Below are 23,670 nucleotides of genomic sequence, written 5' to 3'. Positions count from 1 at the left end.
AAGCAACTTTTTAGACAGCTCACTTCATGCTACTGGCCATCTTCAAATCTACCTAACCTTTGTATTTATGCTTAAAATTTTTTTTTTAAAGAAAGAATAATCCAGCCAGGTGTAGTGGCTCATGCCTGTAATCCCAAAGTTTTGGGAGGCTGCGGTGGGAGATCGCTTAAGCCCAGGAGTTCAAGACCAGCCTGGGCAACATAATGAGACCCTTGTCTTTACACATACACACACACAAACACACACACAGATTAGCCAAATGTGGTGGTATGTGCCTGTAGTCCTAGTTATTAGGGAAGCTGAGGTGGGAGGACTACTTTAGACTAGGAATTCAGGGTTACGGAATACAAGCTCTGATTGTGCCTCTGCACTCCAACCTGAGCAACAGAATGAGACCGTGTCTCTCTCTTAAAAAAAGAAGAAAAAGGCCGGGCGCGGTGGCTCAAGCCTGTAATCCCAGCACTTTGGGAGGCCGAGACGGGCGGATCACGAGGTCAGGAGATCGAGACCATCCTGGCTAACACAGTGAAACCCCGTCTCTACTAAAAATACAAAAAACTAGCCGGGCGAGGTGGCGGGCGCCTGTAGTCCCAGCTACTCGGGAGGCTGAGGCACGAGAATGGCGTGAACCCGGGAGGCGGAGCTTGCAGTGAGCTGAGATCTGGCCACTGCACTCCAGCTTGGGCGACAGAGCGAGACTCCGTCTCAAAAAAAAAAAAAAAAAAAAAAAAAAAGAAGAAAAAAAGAAAATAATTCATAAGGCTTACGTCACTAGTCTTCAAGAGTATAGAAATAAAGTGAAGAGCAAGTTTAGATTAAGCTACAATTGCTTGTAATTAAGACCTAAAAGTTACAGAAGTTTCTTTTCTGTGTATTTCTCAGAGTTTATTGATTTATTATTTCAGAGGTGAGGTCTCATTCTGTGGCCCAGGCTGGAAAAGGTTTATATTATGCCCCAACATGCATGGTTAAGCTCTAAGAAGGAGATAGGGTTTGCAGCACTTCCCAAAAGATTTTTGATCACAGAAACCTTTTTTTTCTGTGGGACTTCTTGAGGGAACATGATTTGAGACAGTCTAGATCTGCTGAATATGGTACCGCAATTACATAAAGAGAAAAGGCCATGTGTAAGGCGTATGGTCCACATACTATGGGCTTGGTACTGGATGGTGGAACTGAACCACAGAGCTTTGCCTGTCTTTGAAATAGGTGGGATCCCAGAAAGGTGTGTTCATGACTTTCTGAAAAAACATTTGGAAAATAGCTGGGGTCATTCAATCTTTCAGAACAACTGGCACTAATGGGTATGCTTACTTTGAGATATATCTGTATATAATAGTTTACAGTCTGTGTTTCTTAAATCTGTAGGTAATCTCTGGACTACATACTGAAGAATGATATGCAAGTGTCACAGCAAACCCTTGGCCATGGAAAATTATAATCAAGTCTCATAGAAAAAGGGGGCAGCTGTTACTTTTGATTGGTGCCTTCAGAGAGGCAGGCAAATGGAGGCCCATTGTGTTCCTGATGCTGGATGAATGTCTTGCAGCTGGCAGTCTGCCGGACTCCCAAATCAGTTGTTCTTTTCCAAGAGAACTGTTGATGTACTCGGTCTCAGGAGAAGTTAAAATGCTTGGCAGTTCACTCAGACCTTCCTCTTGCTGTGTATACTTGTGTAAATGTCAGTCATCTTGAAAGGGAGCTCATCTGTTATCAACATTGGAATTGTGGGCTGGTTACATTTCTCCCACCACCTTTGTCTTTTTTCTCAAGTTGTTCCTGGCAAGTATTCAGACTTTTATAAATTGCTTTTCACACTGAAGACAAATTTTGTTTTTCTTCAAATTGCTCTTTTCACTGTCAGGTGCTGGAAATCAACGAAGGAAAGATACAGTAGCTGGTAAAATAGCAGTAGCTACTATGGGCTGGTTACAGAGCACCGTCCTGGGAGACTTTATAATCTGATGAGCAAGAGAGACAAAAATGAAAGAACAAAAACAGAAAAGTACAATATAAGCATTTGACATATAAATTATGTGCAATATATAATTCTATATGGGATCTGAAGTAGGACAAATAAATTAATTTGTTCAGTAAGTATTTTTGAGTGTTTAGTATGTGCCATGTACTAGGGATGTATTAATGAACAAGATACAATCACTACGTGGGAAGCAGCTCAGAGGCTAGAAGAGGGACACTGACCTCTTCTAGCCACAAACAAGTTGGGTACTAAAGCTTAAGCTGTGGAATATACTCTCACAAATGAGAGAATATCAAGTCTACTGAGGGGTAGGAGATAAGACAGGAAGTCAGCACAAGATACAGATAATAAAGACCTTGCTGATAAGATGGGTTGCAGTAAAGAAGCTGGCTAAAACCCACCAATATCAAGATGGTGACGAGAGTGACTTCAGGTTGTCCTCACTGCTATACTCCCATCAGCACCATGACAATTTACAAATGTCATGGCAACGTCAGGAAGTTGTCCTATATGGTGTAAAAAGGGGAGGCAAGAATAATCAACCCCTTGTTTAGTGTATAATCAAGAAATAAACAGAAAAATGGGCAACCAGCAGCCTTTGGGGCTGATCTATGGAGTAGTCATTGTTTTATTCCTTTACTTTCTTAATAAACTTGCTTTCACTTTACTCTACGGACTTATCCTGAATTATTTCTTGCAAGAGATCCAAGAACCCTCTCTTGGGGTCTGGATTGGGACCACTTTCTGGTAACAAAACTGCTCTAAAAATAGTCTATTAATTTTAAATATCTAACTCACACTACTCTTGGCTCAAAAAGGTTATCAGGAAGACCAAGGAAGATGGCAGATAGGAGACAGGGCTGATGTGCAGCTCCTACTTGGATGGACAGAACAGCGTGTGGAGACTCACACCATGGACATTTGCTCCAGGAACCACTGCAGAAGTGAACCAGCAAAACCAAAAGAAATCACAGATCCTTTGAAAGAAGTGGCAGGCTGCTGCCAATTCTTCAAGACAGGTGAAAAACTGAGTTCCTAAAGCGTGAGAGGTAGAACACCTGCCTCTGAACACACATCCCCACTGGGGAACCCAAAAATCCAGATTATGGAAGAGGGATTTAACCTTACCTGGAGCTGAAACAGATTTAGCTTGAAATATAAAAGTAGAAGCAGCAGTGGGAAGAACCTTGCAGGCGCTGCCATTCTTCAGTTCAAGCCCAGGGAAGCCATCCCTGACTATAGGGGCCCTCGGGGAAGGCAGCTGGTGGAATTCGGGAGGGGTCACAGGGTGAAAGAAGCTTTCAAATGAACTCTGTAATAATTTTGACTGGGTGTGAACTCTCTTGAGCAGAATCCAGGGGCAAACGAAAACTGCTGCAGACAGGAGAGCAGGAGTCATGGTGGACAGTGTAGGTAGGTGGGGTGAGGCATGGCTTGAAAGCCATATTTGCTTTCTCAGTGGGGAAACTTATAGCCTGGGGCTAGGTCTGACTGTTGCCTGAAGGCTGCCTGGAGATAAAGTTGGTGCTGTTAGCAGGGACACAGTAGAAATGAGACTGGCCCCGTCAACTACATGGGAGCTGGTTGAGGCCTATCACTACTGGTTTTCTCCCACTTCCCTGGCGACAGAGGCAGCCATAATCCCCTCTGGAACATAACCCCACTGGCCTTATCCTATTCATCTAGCGTGAAGAATAGAACAGTAACTCACCTCTCAGTACTAATGTTGAATGTAAATAGCCTAAATGCCCCATTTAAAAGATACAGAATGGTAGAATGGATAAAAATTCACCAACCAAGTATCTGCTATCTTCAAAAGACTCATCTAACACATAAGGACTCACATAAACTTAAGGTAAAGGGGTGGAAAAAGATATTCCATGCAAATGGAAACCAAAAACAAGCAGGAGTAGCTATTCTCATATCAGAGAAAAAAGACTTTAAAGCAACAACAGTTAAAAAAAAAGACAAAGAGGGACAATGATAAAAGGATTTGTCCAACAGGAAAGTATCACAATCCTAAATATATATGCACCTAACACTGGAGCTCTCTAATTCATAAAACAATTATGACTAGACCTAAGACATGAGACAGACAGCAACACAGTAATAGTGGGGGACTTCGATACTCCACTGACAACACTAGACAGGTCATGAAGACAGAAAGTCAACAAAGAAACAATGGACTTAAACTATACCCTAGAACAAATAGATTTAACAGATACTTACAGAACATTCTACCCAACAACTTCAGAATATATATTCTTTTCTTCAGTACATAGAACATTGTCCAAGAGAGACAATATGATAGGCCACAAAACAAGTTTCAATAAATTTAAGAAAATTGAAATTATGTCAGTACCCTGTCAGACCACAGTGAAATAAAATTGGAAATTAACTCTAAAAGGAACCCTCAAAACTATACAAATACATGGAAATTAAATAATCTGCTCCTGAATGGTCTTTGGGTCAACAGTGAAATCAAGATGGAAATTTAAAAATTACTTGAATGATAATAGTGATGAAACTTATCAAAAACTCTGGGACACAGCAAAAGTGGTGCTAAGAGGAAAGTTCATGAGAGTACAAATAGACAATCTAAGGTCACACCTCAAATAACTAGAGAAACAAGAACAAACCAAACCCAAACCCAGCAGAAGAAATAACAAAGATCAGAGCCAAATTAAATAAAATGGAAACAAATAAATACAAAAGATAAATGAAACAAAAAGCTGGCTCTTTCAAAAGATAAACAAAATTGATAGACCGTTAGTGAGATTAACCAAGAAAAGAAGAGAGAAGATACACATAAGTTCAATTAGAAATGAAATAGGAAAATTACAACTAATACCACAGAAATGCAAAAGATCATTCAAGGCTACTATGAACATCTTTATACACACAAACTAGAAAATCTAGAAGAGGTGGATACATTCCTGCAAATATACAACCCTCCTGGGGTTGTATATTCGCAGCACTTTGGGAGGCTGAGGCAGGAGGATTGCTTGAAGCCAAGAGTTTGAGACCAGCCTGGGCAACAAAGGAAGACCCTGTTTCTAAATAAAAAAAAAAAAGCAAGAATCAGAAAACAGAAAAATAATAGAAACAACACATATCAATGCAACAACAAATAATAAAAGATAAACTATAGCTAGCTAATAGAGGAAACTGGATGGCTGAGGAAGGATGTGGATAGGAGATTTACTTTAGAAACTCATTTCTTATTAAATATTTCAGACATACCAGAAGGTACAAACAATAATGTAAGGCATGCTTGTGAAATTAACACTAACCTAAATAATAAAACATTACCAAGGCATGTGAAGCCTTTCTGTTCTTCTCCATTACATCTCCCTCCAGTTCACCACTATCTTGAAATTTCAGTCATTCCAGTGCATGACTTTAAAATCTTATGACATATGTACACTCCTAAACATTTATATTCTTTTCCAAGTTAATTATATAAATGTTATTTTACATTATAAAGTTATTTCCTTTTCTAAGAGATGGGTGTCCCCACTGGCCGCCAACTCCTGGGCTTAAGAGATTCTCCTGTCTCAGCTTCCCCGAGAAGTTGGGACCACAGGAACACGCCACCGCACCCGGCTTGCGATGAGGTGTGTTAAACTTGTTTTGTTTAAGTTTTCGTTTTTTTTGTTTTTTCTTTTTGTGAAGAACGGGGTCTCGCTATATTGCCCAGGTAGTTCTCCAACTCCTGGGCTCAAGCGATCCTCCCGCCTCATCCTCCCTAAGTGCTGGGATTACAGGCGTGAGCCAACGCGCCCGCCAACTCTGTTTTTCGGGATTTTTCATGCTAGTAAATATAGTACTAGTTCATTCTTCGTACCTGCTATATACTATTATATAAATACGCCACTGTTGAGTTATTACTTCTGTCAATGGCACTTATGTTTCCTGTTCTTTTGCAACTGACAAAGTTTGCTGTGAATATTCTTGTATTTGTAGATACGTGGGCGAGAATTTTCCTAGAAGAGGGGTAGGCACGTGTAATTTTACAAGCTACTTCCTAGTTGCTCTGCTAAGGGTTTGTGCCATTTAGACTACTAAACCCGCTGTGTTTATCTCGTTGCTCAAAAGCTCAACACCCGACACGAGAGGCTTACTTTTCATTCTGCCTCCTGTTTTATTGTTACTGGTACTTCAGGGTTATACAATTCCTCGAATTTTATTTCAGTTACTCCTCACAATCAGCCTGTGGGTTAGGTACGATTTTTCATATTTTACAGATAAGAAAACAAAGAATCTCTTCGTTTGCTGAGACAACAGTTTTTCTATTTAAATCAATGCCTTATTTTCAACCTTGCTCACTGTTATCTTTTTGCTCCCAGCGCTGGAAAAAGTGGGACATCCCCTTCGGTGGGTGTACGCGGTTGGTATCCAAAGTTGGCAGCTTTCCCTCCCCTTCCTCCACCCTCTCCAAAACCCGGTCTCCGCACTTCGCCACCCGGGGACAGCTGTGGCTCTGTAACGCGGCGGAACGACAGCGTTTGAACCACTGGAGACCCCGTAGTCCCCATCTCGCCTCCCTCTGCCCCCCTCTGCGTCTGGGGGCGCCCTCCGCCGCGCTGGAAAAGGCGGGGCCGGCAACTTCGGGCAACAAGATGCGTTGGGATAGGCCGAGGTATGCGCCGCTAGTGCTCTGGTCACCGGAAGTGCCGCTGTTCTCCCTCTCCTGAGCCGCTGTCGCCGAGGCTGGAGCGCTGCCCCGGAAGTCCTCCCCCCTGTTCCCCGCCCGCGGCAAACATGGCGGTGGACTCTGCGATGGAGCTGCTATTTTTAGATACTTTTAAACACCCGAGCGCAGAGGTAAGGCTTGGCGACTTGATTCTGACGCTGCTTCTCGACTTGGGACCTTTACAAAAAAACCGTTAGGCGTCCTCGACTTTTCCCTCTGCAGATTACTTCTTTAATTTCTCGCTTACACACAGACACCCTCCCCCGAGCGGTGTGAGCATCGCGTCTGAGGGAGGGCTGCAGCAGCCCCTTCATTTCCTTGCTTTAACTTGGGCCTTCCGTGTCTTTGGTCGAGTTGGCTTTTCTGCTTGCATGGCTTTATTTTTTATTTTTCCTATCAGGTCTGGGCCGTGAGAAGGATCAGGGTTCTCAGGTTTCCCTCAGATGGCGTTTGGGAGGGGTCTTGGTTTGACAGTAGTGTTTGACAGTAGTGCCGGAGTCTGAGCAGCTTACGTTGGCTTCGTGATTTCCGAATCACAGTGTTTCTAAATCCTTTCTCTTTGGCCCCTTTTCTGTCGGGAGTTATGTTCTCCAGTTGTGACACTCATTCGGTTTAGGATTACGGTGCTCTCTAATTTGGCCTGAAACTTTAATACTTGTCTCTCGGAGAGATTTCACACATTAGGAATGAGATGCATTCACGGAGAATACTTGCGAAGAGGGGAGCGTTGAGAGAAGTATAGTTAAACTCATCAGCAGACATGTCTTTTGAGGGAGGGGGTGGAATTTTGTGGAGTAATATTTCTGTACAAAATTATTTGAACGCCCCTGAATGTACAATTGACCTAGCAATATGTAAATTAAACATAGGTGGTTAACTAAAGATTCCTGAAAGCAGACCAAAAATGAACTCGAATGAAGTCTACGGAGAAAGTGTTACCAAAAAAAAAAAAAAAAAGCGGACTTCACATTTCTCTGTCTTAATGTAAGCTTAATCAATTTAGAGAACTGTTCTTTCTTTGGATATTATTTTTTTCCTTTTATTTGTATCACGTGTGTTCTTGATATTATATGTATCCTCAAGCTTTTTGAGGATACATATAATTTCTCTTCTTCTCAGTTGTATCTCCAGTGCCTCTGTTAGCAAAACGTAGGTGCTCAATAAATATTTGAATGGAAAATATTTAAAATGTTCTTTCTTTTGTAAGATAGTAATGATAGTGGGTAGTGGTTGTATCATAATGCTTTACCTGGCAAAATAGAAAGTTGATAGCTGTGATCTAATTTAACGAATGGTTTATAGGTTTGTAAAAGTCAAAATTTGGAGGACTTCGAGTTAGCATTTCTTACTGACAATTAATTTATGGTCTCACATTTCATGTGGATCAGTTAGCACTGTTTGTTCAATGACTATATCTCTCTGACATTCCAGCCAAGATTTAGAAAACCCTCAATGGAGACAGTAGTTGGATCAGATCAAACTTGTGTGTATAGAAATAAAGAACAGTTAAAATTGAAAGAGCCTGGCGCAGCGGCTCATGCCTGTAATCTCAAGCGTTTTGGGAGGCGGAAGCAGAAGGATTGTTTGAGTCCAGGAGTTTGAGACCACCCTGGGCAACATAGTGGAACCCCTGTCTCTACAAAAGAAAATTAACTAGCTGTGGTGGCTTCATGCTGCTGTTGCCCCAACTACTCGGAAGGCTGAAGTGGAAGAATCACTTGAGCCTGGGAGGTCGAGGCTGCCGTGAGCTAAGATCACTACACTACTGTGCTCCAGCCTGAGCAAGAGTGAGACCCTGTCTCGAAAGAAAGAGAGAAAGAGAAAAAAAGAGAAAGAGGCATATGATGAATTAGTTTAGTACTATTCTAGTTTAGGAAAATTGACCTTCATTAGTTTATCGTATATTTAATCTATTCTTTTATTCATTCTTAGGTAAACATTGAGTACCTTGAGCGCATAGGGCAGATGGTAAATGCCTTCTTCTGGGGTGATTGGGAAAGGCTTAGTAGAGATCACATTTGAATCAAGTCTTGAAGGAGGAAGTAGGGGTTTGTGGGTGATATGAAATATTGAAATGTTTGTTTTCAAGAAGTTATAACCCAGTGTTGGAGATTAGATTCACAAATTTGTGATTTGAGTTAGAATGTGATGATCGCATAAAGAAGCACAGTGTGAATTCATTGGGGTTTATCATCTTTGTTTACAAAATGCCCATCGGTATCTGACATATTAGAACTAGCTGTCTTTGTGGGTACAAATAAAGGATACATGATTTCAGAAGAGGCAGAGATAACTTTTCTTTTTTTTTTTTTTTTGAGACGGAGTCTCGCTCTGTCACCCGGGCTGGAGTGCAGTGGCCGGATCTCAGCTCACTGCAAACTCCACCTCCCGGGTTCACGCCATTCTCCTGCCTCAGCCTCCCGAGTAGCTGGGACTACAGGCGCCGGCCACCTCGCCCGGCTAGTTTTTTGTATTTTTTTAGTAGAGACGGGGTTTCACCGGGTTAGCCAGGATGATCTCGATCTCCTGACCTCGTGATCCGCCCGCCTCGGCCTCCCAAAGTACTGGGATTACAGGCTTGAGCCACCGCGCCCGGCCGATAACTTTTCATTTGAGAGTATCACGAAAGACTTCATCAAGGTGTTTGGCTTATTAACTTGGTCTTTGGTGAAAGGGGCAATAGTTCACGGTTGTAGTTAGGAAAGGAGGGCATTCTACTGGAGTAGTCAGTCATCTGTCAGGATATGCTTGAAGTAGCAGTGTGAAGTGGCACCCAAGGCAGTTCAGAGACAGATCATGGAGCTCCTTGAATGCTCAACAAAAAATTACGGACTTTAGGCCAGGTGCGGTGGCTCAAGCCTGTAATCCTAGCACTTTGAGAGGCTGAGGCGGGTGGATTGCCTGACGTCAGGAGTTCGAGACCAGCCTGGGTAACACGGTGATACCCCGTCTCTACTAAAATACAAAAAATTAGCTGGGCGTGGCGGTGTGTGTCTGTAGTCCCAGCTACTCAGGAGGCTGAGGCAGGAGAATTGCTAGAACCTGGGAGGTGGAGGTTGCTGTGAGCCAAGATCACGCCACTGCACTCCAGCCTGCGCGACAGAGCAAGACTCTGTCTCTTAAAATAAATAAATAAAAAAAATAAAAATTATGGACTTTATTTTGTAGGAAATGGGTAGTTTTTGAGCAGGCAAATCATACAATTAGTAAGATACATTAGGTAGATTACTTGATCAATAATACTTAAAATGGTTCAGAGAAAATAGACGTAAGGTGACAAAATCAGGGAGAAAAAGTGAGATGTTATGAAAACCTGAGTTAGCCAATGGGCAGCAATCATTGTTTAACATTTATTGAATGCTTAATTTGTGCCAGACACAGTGGGCTTTGATAACTTAAGTAAATCATCTCTGGTCCTTCCATCAGTTTTTCTTTTCTTTTTTTTTTTTGAGACTAGGTCTTGCTCTGTCACCCAAACTGGAGTGCAGTGGTGCGATCACGGCTCACTGCAATTTCTGCCACCGGGGCTCAATCGATCCTTCCATCTCTGCCTCCCGAGTAGCTGGGACTACAGTTGTGCACCAACACGCCTGGCTGATTTTTTTATTTTTTTGTGGAGGTGGTGTTTTGCCATGTTGCCCAGGCTAGGCTTGAATTCCTGAGCTCAAGCGATTCGCCCACCTCAGCCTCCCAAAGTGCAAAGATTACAGGCATGAGCCACTGCAGGGCCCACGCTGAGTTTTCAAAGGTAGTCATCTATATTTTGTAGATAAGGAAACTGAGCCTGAGAGATTAGGTGACTTTCCTAAAATAGCATAGCTAGATTAAGATCCACCATCACACGTTTTTCTGGCTCTAAATCAGTGCTATGCTATGTCCCAGTGGAACTACATAGGAGAGGATTTATACATCTTTTGGATATATACAGATTTCGAGTATAGAATTGACAGGATGGCAACTGATTGTGTGAAGGAGATAGGGTAGTTAAAAATGGTAGAATTCTAGTTTTAGAGACAGGAGAACTAGTGGGACTAGGGGGTAAGAGTGTGGAAGTGAGTTTGATGGGAACGGGATAATTAGCCAGGTTACTTTGCCCCATAGCAAGCTGAGAATCCGTTTAACAATTATTTACGAAAATCACTTTTGGCGGTGAGGGTATGGCTTTAGGAGGGGCAATACAAGTCAGAACAAAACCCATTGCCCTTGATTTCAAAGGAATTTGTAATATGGTAGAGAAGAGACATTTATTAGTTTCACACAGGGAGTCCTTATTGCCAGCTACCATTAACAGCTCTTTTTTTGGTATTGTACTTATTTTACCAATAATTTCCTCTTCCGCAGGTAAAGTATTGATACACATTTATAAGGCCAGTCCACTGAGTTCAGAAGATAAGCAGTTAAACTTATTAAAAGACAATTTCATTGTGAGGGAATAGTGTTCCCGTGAATGAAAAAACACTTAACATTACAAATCAAGAATGCAAGATAAGCCAGGTGTGGTGGCATATGTGCCTGTAGCCCCAGCCTGGGAGGCTGAAGTGGGAGGATCGCTTGAGCCCAGGAGTTGGAGGACAGCCTGGGCAACATAGCAAACACGGTGGCTCATGCCTGTAATCCCAGCACTTTGGGAGGCCGAGATGGGTGGATTACACGGTCAGGAGATGGAGACCATCCTGGCTAACCTGGTGAATTCCTATCTCTACTAAAAGTACAAAAAAATTGGCTGGGTGTGGTGGCACACCCCTGTAGTCCCTGCTCCTCGGGAGGCTGAGGCAGGAGAATGGCGTGAACCTGGGAGGCGGGGCTTGCAGTGAGCCTAGATTGTGCCACTGCACTCCAGTCTGGGCGACAGGGCGAGACTCTGTCTCAAAAATAAAGTAAAATAAAATAAAAAAGCAAAATATCTCTCTAATGTTAACATATACAATATTAGAAAAAATTGTTTAAGTTAAAATCAGGTTTAAGCAAGATTATTTGATAAACAAGTATGTGAGTGGAAAGCTATTGTATTTGTATATTCCTGTTGATAAGTGAATTAATTTCCTTTCTGTATGTCTTCCTATTGTAATCAGCTTTTTCTTTGTATTTTGTAGCTGTAATTAACAACTGTCTTTATATTAACGTTTTTCCAAACCCTCTAGTGATTATTATACTTAAGTGTATACAACCATTGCCCACGTTAATATTACAATACTGTAATACTGTTTTGTGGTTTCCTTTTTCACCTAACAATGTGTTGTACATCTTTGTGAATCAAGAAGTAGTATACTTATATAATATTTTTAAAGTAAGCTTATTTTTAAAAATTTTCTTTTTTTTTTTTTTTTGACTAGGTAATACATGTATGAGGTACAAATACAAAAGGTACAAAAGGGTATATGGTAAAAAGTAAGTCTCTCTCATCACTGTCCCCTAACCATCTTGTTTCTCTCCTTAGATATTCTATATAATATTCTTTTTTATTGGCTGTGTAATATTCTTTAAGTGGTAATGCTATATATATTTTTTGAAACAGGGTCTTACTGTGTTGCCCAGGTTGGAGTGCAGTGGTGTGCTTATGGCTTATTACAACTTCTTGCTGGGCTTAAGTGATCCTCCTGCCTCAGCCTCCTGAGTAGCTAGGACTGTAGGTACACACCACCATGCCCGTCTGGTTTTTAAAGTTTTTTTCTTTTTGTAGAGAGTGGGTATTACTGTGTTGCCGGGCTGGTCTTGTACTCTTGGCCTCAGGTGATCCTCCTGTCTTAGCCTCCCAAAGTGCTAGGATGTTAATGCTACTATTTATATATATTCTTAAACATTTGATAATGAGAATGAGAATATATGTATGTATATATATTCTCATATATTTAGGTTTCTGACTTTACAGTGGTGTGTAATATTCTTGAAGCTAAATTGTTTTATACATTTTTAGTTATTTTTTAAATATTACTTTCAAGTATGGAAGTGCTGGGTTAAAATAGAGTCCTAGGAGAGTAGGTCGATACCAGAAAGTCCTGTATTTTAGAGGTCATTTAAAAATTACTGTAGGATACCAATTAGGAACTCATCTGCAGAACTGAAAAAGGAAGTGGTAGCAATAGATGTGATAGCTAAAGGAGAGGGTAGAAAGAGAAGATAATTGCAGGGATAGAAGAATGAGGAAGGGAAACAGTTATGCTGTGACCTTTAAACATGCAGGTAAATGACTCCTTCCAAAGATAATTGTGGCTTGGAGTTGTGGAATCTGGCCAGTCTTCATATTCCTGTTACTTTCCTGATCATGAACCTTCCATGATTTCCCATTGTCAACCTGTTTTCCTAGGCTTTGTTTTTATTTCTCTGAAAACACAATTCAATAACCATTAATCAAGTGCCTATTAAAAATTCATTTATTAAATGAATATGCTAGGCACTATGAATATGCAGTAAACTAAGACATAGATCTGTCTTCTTTAAACACATAGTCTAATGGGAGAGATAAGAGGCAATTACAATTCAGCTAGGTAAAGGACTTTAGGCACTAGGAGGAGAGGCACCTATCTAGATTTGATTTGGCTCAGCTTTCAAGAGAAAGTTTACTTGTACGAGGAGTTGGGCAGAGGGATGTGATGGATTTCGAGCAGAGAGAACATCATGAGTGAGGGCATGAAAATAATAAAAAGCATGGTAGGCTAGGGATGTAAGTTTGGAGTGAAAAAGAAGCCAGTCTTGTTTTAAGACCTAGGAATTTTGCTTGGCGGCAGTAAGGATCACGGGAGTGGTATATGTATAGTTTAGAAGACCATACTTCAATAGGAGAATGGGTTGATGGGAGGCAAGAAAGAAGCACAGGATGCAAAGTCATAAGAATGATATACTGGACTTTGGGGACTCGGAGGGGGAAGGTTGGGATGGGGGTGAGGGATAAAGACTACATATTGGGTACAGTGCACACTGCTTGGGAGACGGGTACACTAAAATCTCAGAAATCACCACTAAAGAACTTATCCATGTAAACAACCACCTGTATCCTAAAAACTATTGAAATAAAAACTTAAGAAAGAAAACTTAAAAAAGAAGCACAAAATCAGTTAGGTTCCTATTGCTGTAATTCATATTGGAGTGATGTAGTATATGGAACTAAAGGAGTGACAGCCAGAATGGAGGAGAGCTTTAATCAATAGGATTTGGTGTTTGAATAGATAGATGATATAGATGAGAGAGGATGAGAAGTCCAGGATGATAATGTCTTGGACAATATGTGGGTGGTGATGCCATCACTGATGTAGGAGAAATTCAGTTTGGATTTGTTGAGTTTAGTGCACAAGGGACATTGAAATGGAGAGGCCGAGTGGGCAGTTGGATATAGTAGCCTGGGGCTCAGGAGAGAGATCCTAGTTGGAGATACAGATTTGGAATTGTCTTCTGACTGTGGATGATAATCTTGTTTTTGTAATTCTGTTGGTTGTCCTTAGCTACTCTTCTCTGCTTTCCTTCCCTATTTTGCTATTCTGCCCTCTAGCTATGATGAACTATGTTTGCAATTTCTTTCTTTCCTTTTTTTGACAGAATCTCGCTTTGTTGCTTAGGATGGGGTGCAGTGGTGCTATCACGACTCACTACAGCCTCGACCTCCTGGGCATAAGTGATCCTCCCACCTCAGTCTCCTGAGTAGCTGGGACTACAGGCATGAGCTACCATGCCCAGCTGATTTTTGAATTTTTTATAGACACAGCATCTTCCTATATTGCCCAGACTAATCTGCTCGAACCCTGCCCTCAAGTGATCCTCCTGCCTCAACTTCCCAAAGTGTTGGGATTAAAGGTGTGAGCCATGGCTCCTGGGCTGCACTTTTGTGAACCTTCCAAGTTCTTATTTGTATTCCTTTTGTGCATGCCTTCTCCTTGTTTGCCTACAACCTGGGCTGGGGACCTAAATACCCCTCTGAATTTTCATAGCATCCTTTGTGAGTCTGTATCATGGCAATTTACTTGTCTACCACAATGGATTGTCTGTTCCATAATGGCAGAGATTGTGTCTTGTCTTTGTAGCCTCAGAACTAGCATACTTTGGAACATAGTCGACATTTAATAAATATTTAGAAATAAATATTTAATAGAACTGGTAGCAACAAATACAGAAACTCTTTTACATACAAACAAAATAGATTTTGAATGGCTATTTGTAAATCCTTAAATTCATTGTTGTTAAGCATATATTTTTTATAGAGAGACTCAGTCTTTCTAGATGCAAATAATGTGAGCCATTCTTCTCATGATGAACTTTGACCACTAGGTAATGACAGTTGACTGAAGTACTAGGAAAAGTTGACATAAAATTGTCCAAAAACAATGCGAAAACTCTCTTTTTAATTATTGAAAATAAGAATTATATTTGCCTAATCCTGTGTCAAATGATAGAGGTAAGTATATACTAGATATAATTTATGCTGTTTCTTTTTTTGTTTGTTTTTCTTTTTTCCCCAGAGATGGAGTCTTACTTTGTCACCCAGGCTGGAGTGCAGTGAGGCAATCATATCATAACTCAACTGTAGCCTCAAACTCCTGGGCTCAAGTGATCCTTCTACCTCAGCCTCCTGAGTAGTTAGGGCTACAGGCATGCACCTCTGCTTCTATTTTTTTTTTTTATAATAAAGTCTTTGTGATTTTTTTTTTTTAATTTTAAGAGGGGTTTATTTCAACTGTTCAGTACCTAAATGCTTTCCCTGATCCCTTGATATTAGTTGGTATATAAGTTTAACAAAGTAAGCTGATCTGTGTACAGATTTACAAAATCTGTAAATGGCAAAAATGGCAAAAAAAACCTCCACCAAAACCAAAAAATCCCTGCCCTGAATTCATTTGGCCATGCAGTCTAATCTGAACTGATATGGTGCTTGTTATAATCTTTATTTAGTGTGAATGTTGATACGTGTGGCTGCAGAAATATTGGTGTTTTGATTACAGGGTGCTGCTACAGAAGCCACTGGGGGGCCTAAAGTAATATGCAGTATTTGGATTATATTATCTTTCTAGAAATCTAAAAGTCAGGATTCTAAAAGGCGTTTGGCTCCAGAGATTTCAGATAAGGGACTCTGGGTCTGTATTGGTCTAAGCAAAACATCAGCAGGGAGGTAAATGCATGGCAGAAGATGTTATGCAAATCGAGAAACTTAAGTAGGTACATCTTATCAGCTATTTATACAACACTGTAAATAATATAATATATTTAATGATATTTAATGATATGGAATGTTAGGGTTATATGTGACATTGTGAATGAATAAAATTTGAATAGAGAAACTGTTTTACAGAATGTTCCGTACCCTTCCCCCTCCGGCCTTTTTTTTGTTACAGCAAAGTTCTCATATAGATGTGGTTCGTTTTCCATGTGTGGTTTATATCAATGAAGTCAGAGTCATACCCCCAGGAGTAAGAGCCCATAGCAGTCTGCCAGACAACAGAGCATATGGGTAAGTCAACTCTCTTTTTAAAAATATTTTTTGGTAAAAGATTGTCTTAGAAACATATTCTTAAATGCAAAAATGTAAGGGAATATTTTACAAGTAATAAAATCCTGAAACTATTCAGTTATGGTTATGCTGCATTGTAATTAGGTCTATATTTTCTGTATAATGCATATATCATCTTAAACCTGAAAACAGTAATTATTTGACCTGTGTAGTAGGTAAGATTTTTCTTTATTCATTTTTTTTTAAACTGGTGGTGTTAGGTTTACATTTTCTAAAATATTCTGGGATGGTATAACCAGGTAGATGAAGTATTTTTAACCTGATTTTTCTCTTGAAAATAAGTGGGAATTAGTTGAAATATTTACAAGTGCATTTTACTATTATTATCGTTATTGCTACCTTTTTTTTTTTTTTGAGATGGAGTTTTGCTCTTGCTGTCCAGTTTGGAATGCAATGGCGTGATCTTGGCTGACTGCACCCTCTGCCTCCCAGGTTCAAGCGAGTCTCCTGCCTCAGCCTCCTGAGTAGCTGGGATTACCCCGCTACCATACCTGGCTAATTTTTTGTATTTTTAGTAGAGACGGGGTTTCACAATATTGGTCAGACTGGTCTGACCTAGCACTTTGGGACTGGTAATCCCAGCACTTTGGGAGGCCGAGGCGGGAGGATCACCTGAGGTCGGGAATTCGAAACCAGCCTGGCTAACATGGAGAAACCCTGTCTCTACTAAAAATACAAAATTAGCCAGGCATGGTGGTGCATGCCTGTAATTCCAGCTACTCGGGAGGCTGAGGCAGGAGAATTGCTTGAACGTGGGAGGCTGGGAGGCGTAAGTTGTGGTGAACTCAGATTGTGTCATTACACTCCAGCCTGGGCAACAAGATGAAACTGTGTCCCCCCCAAAAAAAAAAAAAAGAGTTAAACTAGCTACTTTGTGATGCGTGTTATGGGACAGATTCAAAGTTAAGGGCTTGTTTCTTCATAATTGTGGAAAATAGTTCATTGTTTGTAGAAATAGGTATAAAGTCTTCATAGGCGCCATTCAAAAATTAAAAGATACACAACAAGAAAAATCTTTAATGTTTATAGTGGAGGATCATTATAATTGACTTCATAATTTTTTTCCATGTTTAAGAAAATTGACTCATGTTTTCCTATATGTTTTTCCTGATTTTCCTATAAAGGGAGCTTTGTGTAGAATGAGAAAGATTGGGTAATGATAGTATATCCAACAGTCTTCTCTAATTGTACTGCTTTTGGCCAAAGAAAGTTTGTCATTTATTGCTCCATAACAAAGTATAGCGAATTTAGCAGCTTAAAACTTCACATTTATTATCTCATATTGTTTCTAAGGGTCAGGATTCTGGGAGTTGCTTAGCTGGCTCAGGTTCTTTTGTGAAGTTGTAGTCAAGATATAGACTGGGGCTGAAGAATTTGCTTGGTAGCTCACTCACGGGGCTGCTGGCAGGAGGCTTCACTTCTTTGCCAGGAGATCCTCTCCATGGACTTGTTCATGTCATGACGCGGCTTCTTCCAGAGTGAGTGATCTAAGAGTGAGAGAGCATGCCCAAGAAAGAAGCCACAGGCAGTGTGTTTTATAACTTAATATCAGAAGGTGACGTCTTATCATCTTTACCATGTTCTGTAGGTTACATATTCTGCTGCTACAGTGTGGGAGGGGCCTACATAGGGTATACACCCTACCACATAGGGTGTGAATACCAGGAAGCAAGTGTCATTGGGGCCATCTTAGAGGCTGGCTACCATAACAGACAAGTTGGATTTCAGCAATTAGCTGCCATTGGTAGGATTATTTGTTTCATTTTCCATTATCCTAATCCTCTTCCTTTTTCTTAGCTGGAGATGTGTGGCTTTTCATGTTGTAATAACTCTAAACATAATGTATCAGAAACAAATTTATACATGAATAGTATGCTACGGAACAGTAAAATAAAGTATTAATGCAGTAAAACAAATGTAAGAGTGAGGCCCGGGCATGGTGGCTTATGCCTGTAATCCTAGCACTATGGGAGGCTAAGGCAGGTAGATCATTTGAGGTCACTAGTTTGAGACCAGCCTAGTCAATATGGTGAAACCATGTCTCTATTAAAAATACAAAAATTAGCCAGCTGTGGTGGTGCGCACCTGTAATCCCAGCTACTCAGGAGGCTGAGACAGGAGAATTGCCAGAACCTGGGGGGTGGAGGTTGCAGTGATCTGAGATCGCAACACTGCACTCCAGTCTGGGCAACAGAGCAAGGCTCCATCTTAAAAAAAAGAAAAAAGAGCCAGGAAGACCAGAATCTGAAAGTTGAAAGCGGTGTTAGAGATCAAGTAATATTTGTGGGCATACTTTATAATAGTGTTTTTTCTCATTATAAAATTTAGAAATGCTTAGATAAAATCCCTTTAATCCCTTTATTCTGGTAGGGTAGGTGGCTCAGGCCTCTAATCTCAGCACTTTGGGAGGCCGAGGCAGGAGGATCACTTGAGACCAAGAGTTTGGAGACCCCATCTCTACAAAAAATTTAAAAATTAGTTGGGCATGGTGGCTCATGCCTGTAGTCTTTACTACTTGGGAGGCTTGAGGTGGGAGGATTGCTTGAACCCAGGAGTTCAAAGTTGCAGTGAGCTGTGATTGTGCCATTACCCTCCAGCTTGGGTGACAAAGCAAGACTGTGTTTCAAAAAAAAAAAAAAAGTAATAATAATAATAATAATTTTAATTCCTCTATTCCAAGAGCATCTTGACATTTGATACATATTTTTCATGTGTGTTTGTATGTGTGTGTGTTCATACATATATATGTATGCTTGTATATCTATTTTATTATTACTTTTTGTAAATATGATACCTTACGTGAGGTTAGGTTTTTTAGAGTCGCCGAGTTGTAAGATGACTGTCTAATGCAGTCAGATTTCCTTTGATTCTTTTTTTTTTTGAGACGGAGTCTCGCTTTGTCGCCCAGGCTGGAGTGCAGTGGCCGGATCTCAGCTCACTGCAAGCTCCGCCTCTCGGGTTTACACCATTCTCCTGCCTCAGCCTCCCGAGTAGCTGGGACTACAGGCGCCTGCCACCTCGCCCGGCTAGTTTTTTTTTGTAGTTTTTAGTAGAGACGGGGTTTCACCGTGTTAGCTAGGATGGTCTCGATCTGCTGACCTCGTGATCCGCCCGTCTCGGCCTCCCAAAGTGCTGGGATTACAGGCTTGAGCCACCGTGCCCGGCCCTTTGATTCTTTAAATCGTTTTTCAGTGACCAGGACCTGAGCCTTTGGGGTCTCAAAAGTAAAGAGTTTGTATTTTAGCTCTTTTTCCTTTTCTGGAGATACTGAAGTCCAGGGTCTAGTTTAAAGAAGGGCCAAGAGGGGTCAGGTGCAGTGGCTCATGCCTGTAATCCCAGCACTTTGGGAGGGTGAGGTGGGTGGATCAGCTGAGGTCAGGAGTTCGAGACCAACCTGGGCAACATGGTAAAACCCCATCTCTATTAAAAATACAAAAATCAGCCGGGCCTGATGGCACGTGTCTGTAGTCTCAGCTACTTGGGTTGCTGAGGTAGGAGGATCGCTTGAACCTGAGAGGCAGAGGTTGTGGTGAGCCGAGATTGCACCACTGCACTCCAGCCTAGGTGACAAGAGCAAGAATCCATCTCAAAAAAAAAAAAAAAAAAAAAAAGAAAAGAAAAAAAAGAAGGGTAAGAAGAAGAGACTAGAGTTGTTCGGCGCATGTGATTGAATTTGGGTAAGGCAAATGTATGTTGTTATTTTGCTGTTACTTTTTAGTGTTTTATGTATTCCTTTATTTCATTTATAATATATCAGGAGTACTTTTACATCATTAAATATTATTTGATTTTATGATTTCTAATAGCTACATAGTCTAATGAATGACTATACTATAAATATATTTGATTAGTCTCCTATGTGGGGACCATTAGATGGTTTGTAGTTTTAAAATTACAAGTAATAGTATGATGAATATCCTTTTGAAAAAAATCTGTTCAAATATCAAGGTTTTCTGTAGAAACACTTTCTAGAAAAAAGTACATCAAGTGGTGTGTCTTTGTCCATTTTGTGTTACTTTAACAGACTACCACAGACTGGATAATTTATAAAGAAATTTTTATCTCAGAGTTCTGGAGACTGGGAAGGACAGTATCAAGGTGCCAGCAATCTGGCAAGAACGTTCTTTCAGCTTCATCTCATGATGGAAGGCAAGAGCCAGAGAGCCCAAGAGAGCAAAAGGGAGCAGAACTTGCTTTGTTAACAAGCATACTGTCACAGTAACTAATCCACTCCCTAGATAACAGCATTCATTCATTCATGAGGGCAGAGTCCTCATGACCTAGTCGCCTCTTATTAGGCTTGCCTCCCAACACTGTTGCATTGGGGATTAAATTTCCAGCACATGAAATTTGTGGGATACGTTCAAACAGTAGCTTGATGTGAACATTTTCTTAGTCTACTGAATTTCATTGCCACATTGCTTTTCAGAACGATTATGCCTGTTTGTGCTTCTACCAGAAGTGCATACAGGAAACTCTTTGATAGTACTCTAGATATTATAGTTATTAGCATTTGGATTTTTATGTAAGTGAACTAGAATAAAGCATATGGTGTTCAAAGTCAAGATTTTAGTTGAATTTGAGGAATTTCAACCAAGGGTGCTATGGTATAATATCTTTTACATAAAGGGTAGCAAGATTTTAGTCTAGTGCAAATTAAATAGGCTCTGATATTAACCAAATAATCTATTTTTAGAAACCCCAAAATATTTTTGTAAATTGCTGCTGTACAAATATCAATTGGCTTTAAGTCACAGCTTAGGGCTCTGATGCTAACATTACTATTATAGTCTTGTATTAATGTGGATTAAGTTGAAATTGTAGTTATACAACTTGAAGTTAGCTAATCCCTGATTCTTTTGATAATGAAAGGTCAGAGGCATGGTGCAGCAGCTTATGCCTGAATCCCAGCACTTTGGGAGGCTGACGTGGGAGGATCACTTGAGCTTAGGAGCTTGATTCGAGACCAGCCTGGGCAACATAGTAATACCTTGTCTCTACTTAAAAAAAAAAAAAAAATTAGCCCAGTGTAGTGGCATATACCTGTAGTCCCAGCTACTTGGGAGGCTGAAGCAGGAAGATTGTTTGAGTCTGGGAGCTCGAGGTTACAGTGAGCTATAGTCACACCACTGCACTCCAGCCTGGCAAGAAAGCAAGACTGTCTCTAAAAGGAAGGGGAGGCCAGACACAGTGGCTCACGCCTATAATCCCAGCACTTTGGGAGGCCGAGGCGGGTGAGTCACCTGAGGTCAGGAGTTTGAGACCAGCCTGGCTAACATGGCAAAATCCCATCTGTACTAAAAGTACAAAAAAATCAGCTGGGCGTGGTGGTGCGTGCCTGTAATCCCAGCTGCTCAGGAAGCTGAGGCAGGAGAATCGTTTGAATCCAAGAGCAGAGGTTGCCGTGAACCGATATCGTGAAATTGTGCCTGCCATTGCACTGCAGCTTGGGTAACAAGAGCGAAACACTGTAACTCTGTCTCAAAAAAAAAGGAATAGTGATAGCATGCAAAATATACTTGATTAAAATTTGATATTCAATAATACTTAAAAGGAGCTGTTGGCTACTTGAGATTGGATGTAAATAAAATTACATACAATATCATAGTTAACTATATTTTTGTTATTTAAATCTTAGGAATATCATATTCTAATTCTAGAATTGCTCTTAACTTTGTACTTACTGTGTTATTTGTTTTAATTTAGGAAGTGTTTGTTACAAAGGCTGATGCTTCAACTTTGTTTCATTCACAGAGAGACATCTCCGCATACATTTCAGTTAGACTTATTCTTCAACAACGTAAGCAAACCAAGTGCCCCTGTTTTCGATAGGTTGGGAAGGTATGTACCTGCTAGGTAATTTCACCGGATCTCATGAGTTAGTAAGCAACACCTTTTGATTGATTCTTTAGATATAAGAAAAGGATATATCTGCTGGTAGACCCAAGAACACAGAGTTTAATTGTGTCAAGGCTGTACCGAAGAAATGTCAAACTCCTGGCCGGGCGCGGTGGCTCAAGCCTGTAATCCCAGCACTTTGGGAGGCCGAGACGGGCGGATCACGAGGTCAGGAGATCGAGACCATCCTGGCTAACATGGTGAAACCCCGTCTCTACTAAAAAAATACAAAAAACTAGCCGGGCAAGGTGGTGGGCGCCTGTAGTCCCAGCTACTCAGGAGGCTGAGGCAGGAGAATGGCGGTAAACCCGGGAGGCGGAGCTTGCAGTGAGCTGAGATCTGGCCACTGCACTCCAGCCCGGGTGACAGAGCGAGACTCTGTCTCAAAAAAAAAAAAAAAAAAAAAAATGTTAAACTCCTAAGGAGATGTTGAGTTTATAAAGTAAAAATTTAAATGTGTGAAACAGACATTGTTTGTTAACTTGTTACTCATGCATGCCTTTCTTATATACATGATACTTTCACACATGATAGTAACCTTCTAATTTGGAAAATATTTTTGATTCTAATATAGAGCTAATATTTTATATGTATCTTTCACATCACACTACTGTGCAATTTATAATTCCATAGCCACATTTTGTAAAATGAAACTTTTGTTAGTAGATAGCCTCTTTTTTGATTATTTAGTACATGCTACGTAGTTTTTTTCAGGTTAGGTATTATTAAACCTGTTGTTATGATGTCTGCAAACAAATGGGTTTACTTAGAACTCATAAAATTAAAAAAAAATTAAAGGCAGCTTAAAAATGAGAAATTGTCTATTCCTGTCAGGAATTAACAGTTTCTTAGACATCACTCATTCTGTTATTGATCCTTCTCATTTATTATTAAATTATGTTAATTAACTCTTTTTAAGTGAAGGGAAACCTTAGATAATTTGAAGCAGGTAATTTTTAGTATTTGGGGGTGTTTTTATGTCAGTACCTACTTAATAAAAACAGGTGCTTTTCTTAAATTTTGGTTGTAGTCTGCATTTTTGTATGACTGTAATGCAAAGTGGTTCTTTACTCTGGCTGTACATTAGAATTACCTGGTGTGCTTTTAAAAATTTACTGATGTCCATACTAACCCCAAAGCAATTAATTCAGAATCTGGGGTTGATTTATTTTTTTCTTTATCACATTTTGGGGGGACAGTCAAACTTTGGCTTATTGAACCAAAACAAAAATCTAGCATTTGATTATATTAAAATATTTGAATCTAGAAAGACATCCTCATGAACTGTGATGTTCAGTGTTTGAGCTTACATATTTATTTCTACTCTCTTGACAGCCTGGAATATGATGAGAATACTTCCATCATCTTTAGACCTAACTCAAAGGTAATTATGGAAGTCAGTTTTCAACTTGTCATTACTATTTGCTCTCAACTCCATTTAAAGTTTTTGATCCATATAAATCAGTGTTGCAGAATGTCATCTCTTATCTGATTCTTCTAGCATCTAGACACTATTTTATAATGCAGTAAAGACATCGTAATGTTTTCTACCTATAAAGCTCTTTCTTCCTCTTTCGAGTCAAGAAGAGGCCAGCATTTGTG

The 23,670-nt window shown here is 40.3% G+C and overlaps 2 protein-coding genes and 1 long non-coding RNA gene across 5 annotated transcripts in view; 2 read left to right on the top strand and 1 right to left on the bottom strand.

The window, feature by feature from the left end:
- Window positions 1–1,497, top strand: part of LOC117079518 — an 81,526-nt gene extending 80,029 nt beyond the window's left edge. The window contains exon 2 of the mRNA XM_033203515.1: window positions 1,369–1,497. Coding sequence (XP_033059406.1) covers window positions 1,369–1,391 — 23 coding nt within the window. The 3' untranslated portion in view covers window positions 1,392–1,497. The remainder of the gene's footprint in view (window positions 1–1,368) is intronic.
- LOC117079520 lies at window positions 816–3,652 on the bottom strand. The gene is made up of 2 exons (XR_004435488.1): window positions 2,383–3,652; window positions 816–1,961 (listed from the first exon to the last, which is right to left on the bottom strand). It is a non-coding gene; the product is annotated as an uncharacterized LOC117079520 (long non-coding RNA).
- A 2,953-nt stretch (window positions 3,653–6,605) lies between these two features.
- Window positions 6,606–23,670, top strand: part of VIRMA (vir like m6A methyltransferase associated) — a 67,366-nt gene continuing 50,301 nt past the window's right edge. For 2 of the 3 annotated variants that reach the window (XM_033203505.1, XM_033203503.1), the window contains exons 1-4: window positions 6,606–6,808; window positions 15,995–16,110; window positions 21,925–22,011; window positions 23,404–23,452. In XM_033203505.1, the coding sequence (XP_033059396.1) occupies window positions 6,746–6,808; window positions 15,995–16,110; window positions 21,925–22,011; window positions 23,404–23,452 (315 nt within the window). In that variant the 5' untranslated portion in view covers window positions 6,606–6,745. The remainder of the gene's footprint in view (window positions 6,809–15,994; window positions 16,111–21,924; window positions 22,012–23,403; window positions 23,453–23,670) is intronic. The other variant, XM_033203504.1, reaches the window with a different exon arrangement.

Source organism: Trachypithecus francoisi, unplaced genomic scaffold, assembly GCF_009764315.1.
Source record: "Trachypithecus francoisi isolate TF-2019V2 unplaced genomic scaffold, Tfra_2.0 Lachesis_group7, whole genome shotgun sequence".
In the NCBI taxonomy this organism is placed as follows: domain Eukaryota; kingdom Metazoa; phylum Chordata; class Mammalia; order Primates; family Cercopithecidae; genus Trachypithecus; species Trachypithecus francoisi.
The sequence above is the reverse complement of the archived record's forward strand: the minus strand, read 5'-3'. Positions and strand labels throughout refer to the sequence as shown.